Source organism: Nanorana parkeri, unplaced genomic scaffold (genome assembly GCF_000935625.1).
Source record: "Nanorana parkeri isolate BGI_ZX_2015 unplaced genomic scaffold, ASM93562v1 scaffold64, whole genome shotgun sequence".
Taxonomy (NCBI): Eukaryota; Metazoa; Chordata; class Amphibia; order Anura; family Dicroglossidae; genus Nanorana; species Nanorana parkeri.
This window is the reverse complement of record NW_017306332.1, coordinates 2,626,716-2,636,776: the sequence shown is the minus strand read 5'-3', so window position 1 is coordinate 2,636,776 and position 10,061 is coordinate 2,626,716. Positions and strand designations below refer to the sequence as shown.

The window sequence follows — 10,061 nt, the reverse complement described above, 5'->3', positions numbered from 1 at the left end:
TATATATATATATATATAAGCAATAATTGCTCACATAATTGAACGCATTGGGGGTGATTTACTAACCTAAAACTCACGCACGCACCAGGTGCGTGTGCATTTTTACACAGCAAAACGTATTTATCAACCAAACACGAGCAACGTGTCACATTTTCACGCCGTTATGGCACGTTTTTGTGTATTTACGTACGTGAGCGTCATGTAGCATGCGCCATAGGCTACACGCCGCCCTAATAGCGGAATGCAAGTCTCCAAAAGCATATTTCCACGAATGCCATATATGGAAACATCATGCACATGATACATATATAATGCTGCTTCACAGTTTAGACAAAAATGGTTAGCTCATGCATTTACTTTCCTGCATTCATCAACGCAAGCAACACAACGTAGAGCTAATTTACACAACATCACCTTGCAATTCATGCAGGGCTTTGCACAACACACCTGCTGGGTGTGTACACACTACAAAGGTGTCTAGATTCCACGAATAGATCATGCTGGGAGGGAACAAACTACAGAGGTGTATACTTGTTCGTGGCGTGTTTATAAGGTTAGTAAATCAACCCCATTGTGTCATAAAAAATTTTAGTGACTGCAAACCTGCAAAAAAGTAATCATGATGCCAATTTGTTGATCTTGCTCTTCTTGCTCTTATGTTAGGTTAAATATATGGTGATGACCAAATTATGCGAATGTTGCGTTGGGAAAAATGACAGGGAAATTATTTAATCCCAATTATTAATTTTTTAATCCCAATAACAACAAAGGAAATAAAAAATACATGTGTCACAATTTACTACCAAATTAAAGCCCTAACTGTGCTGAGAAAAACCCGCTAAAATATGTTAGGGTAGAATACAAAACCTAAATGTGCAATTCCAAAAGAAAAAACAATGAACTGAAACTAAAGGGGATTTAGGGAGAAATATGCTTTGGGATTCAAATGATTCAAGTATACAACAGGGAGTCAGTGGAAGCCGTGCTGTGTCTGTGCCTGCCCCCTACAGTCATGATCCTCATTACTGACAGAAGAAGCACAGGAAGGTGAGCTGCTGCTGATTTTTTTTTCTTAATTAAGAGTTCGCCATCACATGCTAAGGAGGAGCACCAGCCAAAGATCTTTTTTTTTGCGTTCTTTTTATTTTCCATCTACAGTACATGACTGTTAAAGCTATAGGACTTCATAAACAGTACGGTAAATATTGTTTTCACAAAAACGTTTTTTTCCGAAGCTGCATTTTTGGATATGTAGCTAGTCTAGTCTTTACTCTATTAAATGTTGAAATATAGAATATAGAAATAGAATGTTGACTGCAGATCTTCATAGCATATAACAAGCCTAAACCTTGTCCTGCATGCAAGACAATGGCACATCTTACTGCAATATCATTAAAGCATTTCTAAACTCAAAGATAAAAATTGATTATATTGCAGCTGGCCGTTGCATTAGTTGTCTGCTCATCTTTTTTATTTTTATTTTTATCCCCTAGGGCAGGAAGTGTGTTAGGAAAACAAAACACCTCCCCGCTCCTCATCTCCATCACATAGCGGGAGGTATTCTGTAATTAATAGAGGAGAACTGGACAGGGCTTGTGATCTGGTTTGAGATTTCAGTTTGCCACTGTCAGCTCACTACAGGAAGTAAGGAGCTCACTGGTAGGCTCAATAGGTATTTTTTGCACTGATCATTTAAAGTGACATTAAAGTCACAATTATTTTCCTTCCCCTGCCATGCTGCTTTAAGGGCTTACCTTAAATGATGCCTCTTGAGCCGATCATCTTCTTCTTTCCATTTGTATTCATGAATCCCTCCAGGTGCTGGTGCTGGTCTCTGATCCAGTGCAGACTCCTCGGCTCCCATGGTGTCTCTCAGGCGTGCACGCTCACGGCTGCATGCATTCAACTCCACAGAGCTTGCTAGCTACTTTACTTTAATACTGATATTTAAAGGAGAACTATGAGGTGAGTGCTTTTCACTCATCCTTATAGTTCTAGCCGACCTGTGACAATGAGACTGTCACAGGTCGGCTGAGTAGATCGGGAGGTGAGCGAACACATACCGGCGCTCGCTCACTTCTCGATCCTGTCACGGCTCTCTGCCGTGACAGGGGAGGGACTGGATTCACCCCTCCCCGCTCCGATCCTCCAACGCTGACTGGCTGAACGGACGGGAAGGGGGCGGGTACAGCTGGCTCTGCCTCTAGATAGGTCAGAGCCAGCTGTCACTCACGCATCTGGGCGGATCCAGACACAATTGTCGGGATCCGCTTCAGCTGCGGCGTCTCAGTATACTGCGAGCAGTAGCTCGCGGTATACTGAGCTTAGGGTGACAGGAGGACGCTTGTTTGTGTCCTCCCGTTACCCTAAGGAGAACTATGGGGAAAAGCCCTAACCCCATAGTTCTACTTTAACAAATCAAAATGAAACAAAGAGATTGTCATTGTTGGGGTTTACATATATACATACATACTTTAAGAAGTACTAATGGTCTCTCAACCAGTGTTATTGTACAACATTTTACAATGCACTCCTTATAGTAGTATTAAACTCTCAAAAATGTTTTCAATAATTAATCCAGATAAAACAAATATATATTTCCCAGCAAAGCATTGCTTTACATTTTTGGCCAAACGCTTACAATTATCATGTTCCTGAACAGCTGCTTTCAAGTCTCTCAGCTCAGCTTCCCTTAACTTTCTGTCCAGTACAAGATCAAACAGGACAGAGCAGACTCCAGCAACTGTTCATCTACTAGCTTGGAGAAAAGAGGAGGGAGAAGAGGGGGCCAGTGGGCAGGGTAGTGGCTTAATTTGCTATGTCTGTGTGTTTGTGGAGACACAAATAGCTTACTAGCACACTCAAGGGCGACTTCATAGCACTCTGCTTGAGAAAGGCGTCACTCTAAAACAGGAAGTCAGGACCAGTGCTCAGAGGATCAGCTGATTCTGTAGCAAACTAAAACTTTTAAACATCAAGGAGCAGCCTTCAATGTAAGTAATTTCATCAGCATTTAAAATAGCTTAAAATGCTTTTGACTTTAATATCACTTTCATTATATTTTAGCATTATTTAGGATATTTTAGTATTCCCAACATGTATATCAATATATTTTAAAAAGTATTCCCTAATTGCCTGGCTTCCCTCAGGGCATTACAACCAAAACTGATACTGCAGCCAGGGGGGATACCCATGGGTTGATTTCTCTTCTGAGGAGTACTGACCTTTGTGGCAACCATTAGCTGGTGCCAGTGTCTCTCCCGAATGGCTGGGTTCTGTAGGTCTGTTACAGCACGCAAGGAGATTATCAGATTTTTTACAGTTAAATCCAGTCCGGTATACGCATCCCAAGAACGAACTTGCTTGTCCAACGACAAAATATCCTAAAGTAAACAAGTCATAATCAGATGATGCCAATAATGACAGAACTGCTACAAGGTAAACATGCCACTTTTTACACAGTTGCATTATTAAAACAAAACAAATTATATAGGACTCGTGTATAAAAAGTATTGATTCAGTCTTATGTAGGTAGGAATGAGAGTTCATATACTATCTTTAGTTGTGATAGCATAGTTCACTGTACTAGAAACACTAAAATGAAGGGACAGCATGGGTTCTTAACATGAAGAGGTGGGGCTTCACCCCACCGCTATTCAGGCACATTTCATCTGTGCTATTCAGCCAAAATTGCAGACAGGGCATGTAACCACTGTACAGTGTCACTGACATGAAGTAAGGAATGCATGCAGCTGTGTCCACAGCAGTCTGGACTATTTAAAGCCCCAATTAAGTCTCACACTTTTTGTATCTATAGTTCTGTACCTTGCATATCATGATATGTGTTTTTTGCTGGGCAATGCCTCAAAAATTGGCTTTTTGTAGACACCGTAAAATTTTAATTCAGCGACACAAGATTCAGAGGCAACTGCATATGCGAGGATTTAGACATTTGCAAACAAACAAACAAAAAAAAAATAATGGCCAGCCAAGTAAAACCGTTCCCACTACCAACATGTCTCAGTTTTGTAGAACAGCAATATTAGGCAGAAGATCATAAACACAGAGGGATGGGATGTCCAAAAGCAGTCCAACTGAGGGGTGGGCAACAGCAACAAAACACTAAAAAAAACACTAAATAAAAGACCAGGTAGCACGCACACACCTAGTAGAATGTGTCTTGACAGGAAAGGGTGGAATCTTATCATACAACCCCAATTCCAAAAAAGTTGGGACAATGTACAAATCAATAGAAAGGTTCTTGTCATACTCCTTACCAGAGATTCCATGCAATGGGAAGGGTGCTCGTAATGCTGCGCTGTATGCATAAGATAAATGTGAAAGATGTCCCCAGCACACAGAAGATCCTTTTGGAATCACCAAATGCTCATTTTATTGAACAAGTTGTCATAATGGATACAAGCGCTTTCGGGACCTCGCAGGGTCCCTTCATCAGGCTTCAGCATTGACTTCAAGGTGAGTATTTGTTCCCAGGAGTGTTTCCTTGCATCAAAAAAAAAGTATGCCTTCCACGTGGGAATCATTGATTTGGAAATACCACTGTCCCTCAAGACTTCAACAGCCATGCCATTTAACCCAGTGACTGTGAAGCAGGATAATAAACCAGCCATTGAGACAGAAGGTTCTGATTATCTGGAAAAGCCCATGGAGCATTTGCCATGAGCTCAGTCAGATCAGGGTACCACATCCACCTGGGCCAATATGGAGCTATGAGGATCACTGGAATGCCTTCCAGGTGGGAAGATGGATCAGGTATTATATGTATTATTACATGTATCAAGCAACACAACATTTGGAACATGTGTAACTGGAACAAACATAAATTGCACAAAGCAGCCAAGTAGATTCCATGCTTCCTTTTCCCAAGGCATGTAAGATGTAAGATGTAATGAAATGGGTTGCTATTGACAACAGCTATTTCCCCCCTTTTTTCTTCCTTATTTGCATACATCAGGCCCAACACATAAAGTAAAAAAAATATTTAATAAAATCATTTATTTTAAGTAATTCCTATTAGGAAACTTAGACAGAAGAGTGACATTTTGTGATATCCTACTACAGCATAAATTATAGCTATTATGTTCATTATACAGAATATTAATTTTGTAGTTTAATACATCGTGAACAATACATTGCAGGTCAATATATTTAGGAAAGCGTTTTTATAAAAGCAGCAGCTGTGAAACTTGCCTTGGAAAACCTTCTTAACTCAACATCCATCTGTTCCACATTAATCTGCCTCCACTGTGTTTTAACCCAATCAGCAATGCTGCTCTGTAAAACAAGCATGAAATATGGTGAGTTAACATGGCCCAACACATACATGGCTAAATTGTAAAATAGGTGAAGAACTAAAAAAACTTCCTAATACTAAGTACATTTTCTTCACATAAAAGGACCACTATCCCCACCGCAAATATGCCTTTTCAAAAGGAACGAGTACAGTGATTTTGGTGAAACTCTCATTTTTGATTATTGAATCTAAGGAGAACTATGGGGATAAGACTTAACCCCATAGTTCTCCTTTAAGCAAAATACTGTATATTTTTATATTAAAAGGGCGTAATTATGGGCTGTATTTAAGGTAGTTTATTTTGTTTTCACTTTGTATTTGTGTTTTTTTTTTCCTTTTTGTGTTTAATAGTTCTTTTTATACTGTTGCTTTGCATTCTTTTCTTCTATTTAATTTTTTTTATTTCTATGAAAAAATAATAATAATGAGGCTAATGATGTGCACAAGTACAGGTCCAAGATAGTTGAAAGGTCCAACAGAAGGTGAAAGAAAAATCTTCCAGTAGGTAAGCCTGTTCTATATATCACATTAACATTTAAGACACAATTAGTACTCATAACTGGGCTGATTTACTAAAGCAGTTGAACTGGTATCTGTTTTTCAGATTGAATAAATGAAGTGAATGGTAGAAGTGAAGTAAATCAGCCTCATCATCAAAGGTTCTAGATCCATCATTTGGGATAGTTAACATTTATTTCCATTGCCACACAGCCTATTGATTGCTGTTGGCTATCACTGTAGGTAAATGGAATAGTCAAAGTTACCTGCGTATTTGGAAAATATCAAGCCACACATTTACCTCCCTTATTTGTTGGAAAACGTTCTTATATTTGTCTTTGTGCATTTAATCCTCTCTTACATAAAGCAGTTTGTGAAAATCATGTCATTTATGTATAGTGGAACATTAACATCTGCATAGTAAAAATAAACCTCCATCTGGTTTCGTGTGGGTTCATTTATTTAGCATCCAGGCAGATAAAATCAACATTCAGTCATATGTGCTAGACAGTACAAACTCGTTAAACATTGTTTTGTTAGAAACTAACTTGAAATTGAACAACGAATGGGTGGTTATCCCATTACCTGGGCTTTTGCAGAACTCTGCTAAAATATTTAACCTGCCATCAAGCTCATGGGGGATATACAGAATTGTTCAGCTGCCGCAGAAATTGCTGTGGACAAAGGCACTGCACTTTACTATATTATTATTAGGCTACTGACCAATAACCACTAGCAGTTAAGGTAGAACTCCAGACCATTTATTTTTTAAGTGAAGATGAGTCAGAAGTCTGTAACATATTTTTTTTCCTGTCCCTGTCTGTTATGGAGTCTTTCCCCTCACTTTCTGTCATGCCAATGGAAGATGAAGTGAATGAAAATTTTAAAAAAAAATGGGGACACAGAGCAATAAGTCTAATGTGTCCAACAGTGTATTTACAAGAAATCATCCATATAAATCCACTGTACCATTTCAAGAATTAAAGCCCCACTGTGGGCTTGCTGGACTCCCCCTCCCAGATCAGAGTATCCTCCAGCTTAAAAATCTCTATACTTACCTTTTTTTTTTAGGCGTCTTCAGCCGGGTCCAGTTACATCACAGGTCCTTTTCGCCATCTTCTTCCCCCAGCAATGGACAGATCCTAAATTCTAACTAGAGGTATCACCTAATGACATGGCGTCGCACTCTGCAGTATTCATCCTGTGAGTCCAGGGCAGGGACGGAGCCATGGGCACACAGGAATTGGGTTGAATGACGCAAAAGTTGTTCTTTAGCATTTTCAAAAGGTAGCAATTCCTTTCCAGAATTCTGTATACTGTATGTATAATGCTCCTTTACAACACAGTAAACATGTCACAAAACACGGTCACCAGAATCATATCACAGGCAATGAAGTGAGGCAACCATACCTGAACATTATATATAAGATCCCACAATTCTTTGAGCAGTTTTATCTCCTCCCGGCATTTCTTCATCTGCTTGTAGTCAGGAACTGCCACTTCAAACAAATCAGCTGATTCTTGGAGGTGTTTTACTTCCTTTTCCAGCTTCCAAAGGTCTTGATTGGCCTGTGGGATAGATATGACCAAAATGTTTTAATGAGGACATGATGAGTATATTTTCTTTCTAAAATCAAGCCAATAAAAGAGAACCATGAGCTGCAGGGTGGGCAAAAATTTGTTTTTAGATTTGATCTGTCAGGTCAACAAAATATACCAAAAAAACATGTAGTATGAGGACATCCCAACACAATCTATTCAGATCATAACCACTCAGGAAGATCTTAAATCTACAAAGCTATTGGTAAATTTAGTTGATTTGATGCAAAATCTGATAGCCTGATGTCACATAAGGAAACTAGCACCTATAAACATTAGAAGAAGATTGTCTAGTACCAAAGTCTAGGTGTCTCTGATAACTGGATTCATGTGTGATTTAGGCACTCACAAAGATGGCATTAGGAATAAAGATTGTAAAATCAGTCATTTGAGAAATGTCCCTAATTCTGAGTGCGGAAATATGTTGAGTGCCATTAATACTGGAGTAAAATAAGGGCAGAACAAGCAGTTGCCCAGGGAGCCCATGGGGATGTTAAAAACCTTTGTATTGTTCTCAATAAAGGTTTCACGACTGAGAGATGCTGTATACTGCCTAAGCAGGGATGATACAGTGCATAATATAGAAACAAACATTTAATAACATAATGATTTCCTAAAGAATGAGTATCCAATGTCCCAGCTGCTGACAGCACTACTGTGATACAGACCGAAACTGGTAGCTGGTTGAGGTGATTTTGGTGGATAGAGTGGCTATGGGGGGGAGGAATCCCTGGGCGTATGAGGTGCCCCCAAGATATTAGGATGTAGATGTGTGTACCCAAGGTCTTAAAACGGTTAAGAAAATCTGTCATATAAAGGCTTAATAATCTAAGTAATACTCTTGTGACATGTATTGGTGTGGAAAACTGTATGGATTTGATCTTACAAGCATCAACTTTGCCATGTGCAACTTATGAGTGTAGCAGGCTTTCAGGTAGGAGGACCATCAACAGACAATGGTGGGACCCTAACACATACAATCACAACAGATGCTGGTTACCTTATCCAGAAGTGTATACGGCTTCTGGGCAGCATATGAGAAAGGAACTTCCAGACAAAACTGCTCCCTGAAGATATTCTGTTTCATCTGGAAAAGATAATAACATAATATTTCTTCTAAAAATTAGTGAACGATTATGTTAAAGAACTCCATGAAAAATTAATTTTCAGCCTACTGTAACTAGCTTTTGGAAGTATTAAAAATCTGTGCTTACTTTTCTGCATAGCAGTATGGTCTTCCAGAAATCCATAGTACAAGCCTTTGTTTCCTGCCCACTGTCCCCTTAATTTCCTTTCTGTTAGACCACTAGCCACTGTGCAGTTTATCAGCCTAGCATGTGGTCTAATAACCTCCTCCTTGTAGTTCTATTGCAGACAGCAGGAAGAGATCACATCCCAGCACGCACTGCAGCGGGTGGAGTAGGGAAGCCTTAGACTGCTGGTCTGACCCCGCACATTCTCAGTGCAGACCTCCCTGCTATCACACCTCTTTCCCTGAGACTGGGCGGGGCTGGAACTCCGTGTAAAGTCACACTGTTCGCTATGCTTATGATGCAGCACTGAGCTGTTTCAAATGACACAGTTATCAGCTCAGTCAGATGAATCGATTCGTCTATTTCACTGAAAAGAATCCAATTCGAAAGAAAGATTCCTTCATGAACTGGACAGCACTATTCCACACAGCCAGATGCCCAGGTGTTGTTAGGAGGAGGCAGGATGACTTCAAAGCAGGGGAATTGGTCACGTAGAGATACTTATAATATGTATGTGCAGTCAGGAAAAAAATAAAAAACTACATACAGCACTTTGTAGCTCTTCCCATCTCCCACTTCCTCCATTTTGCAATGGCTTATGGGAGAGGTAGTCTGCTTTCTCTGCCAGGATATCACACACGCTGGTTACCTAGATCCTCCCCCTGGCTGCAGGAAGGACTGATCTGTGCATAGGAGGATGTGACATCACTGGCAGCTAAATACGAGGATTACAAGAAAAGTAAGCACTTTTATGATAAAATAGTTACAGCAGATTGCTTCCTCTGACTGAGAGGGACCTAAATATATAGAGTAATGTGCATCCCGGAGTTCTTCTTTAATGTCACAACCTTGGATGCCACTTACATCAAAAGCAGCACATCTTTTCTTGATAACTGAAACCTCCAGTATCTGCAGAGGAGCCAGGTCATGCTTTACAGTAATGGCAGTTTTCTTTGTATTGTTCCATTTTTCTGGCAGCTCCTATAGGATATATGAGAAAAGAAGGAAGCACATAAAACCAGATATTAAAACAACCCTTTGTATACATCAGAAACCCATCTACGTCTCTGTGTGTATGTCGGACAATCATTACTGCCATTACTGTCTATAAGCGATAGTGTGTTCAGTTCACATGAAAAAAGCAGACAAAACAAATCCAACTTGCCTAACTATTAGTAAGGCAAAGGTCAGCCTGTTATGATTGCTCACATGCCACACATGCACCTTTTATTCACCATTCATGTCATAGCATTGGTCAATATATCCTGGCCTTTGGTGTTGGGTAATGTTTAACAAGCAAACGCTCAAATAAGAGTTGAAAGAAAACTGGCATCTAATGTTGATGTTGAGATACTCCAGTTTTCATAATATGCTCCAATATCAAATGATGCTGTGAT

General features: G+C 39.7%; 1 protein-coding gene across 1 annotated transcript in view; it reads right to left on the bottom strand.

Moving 5' to 3' along the window:
- DNAH11 (dynein axonemal heavy chain 11) overlaps positions 1 to 10,061 on the bottom strand; it is a 216,756-nt gene that overhangs the window by 153,824 nt on the left and 52,871 nt on the right. The window contains exons 19-23 of the mRNA XM_018576316.1: positions 9,529 to 9,645; positions 8,412 to 8,498; positions 7,223 to 7,381; positions 5,212 to 5,295; positions 3,225 to 3,383 (exon numbers count right to left, since the gene is read on the bottom strand). Coding sequence (XP_018431818.1) covers positions 3,225 to 3,383; positions 5,212 to 5,295; positions 7,223 to 7,381; positions 8,412 to 8,498; positions 9,529 to 9,645 — 606 coding nt within the window. The remainder of the gene's footprint in view (positions 1 to 3,224; positions 3,384 to 5,211; positions 5,296 to 7,222; positions 7,382 to 8,411; positions 8,499 to 9,528; positions 9,646 to 10,061) is intronic.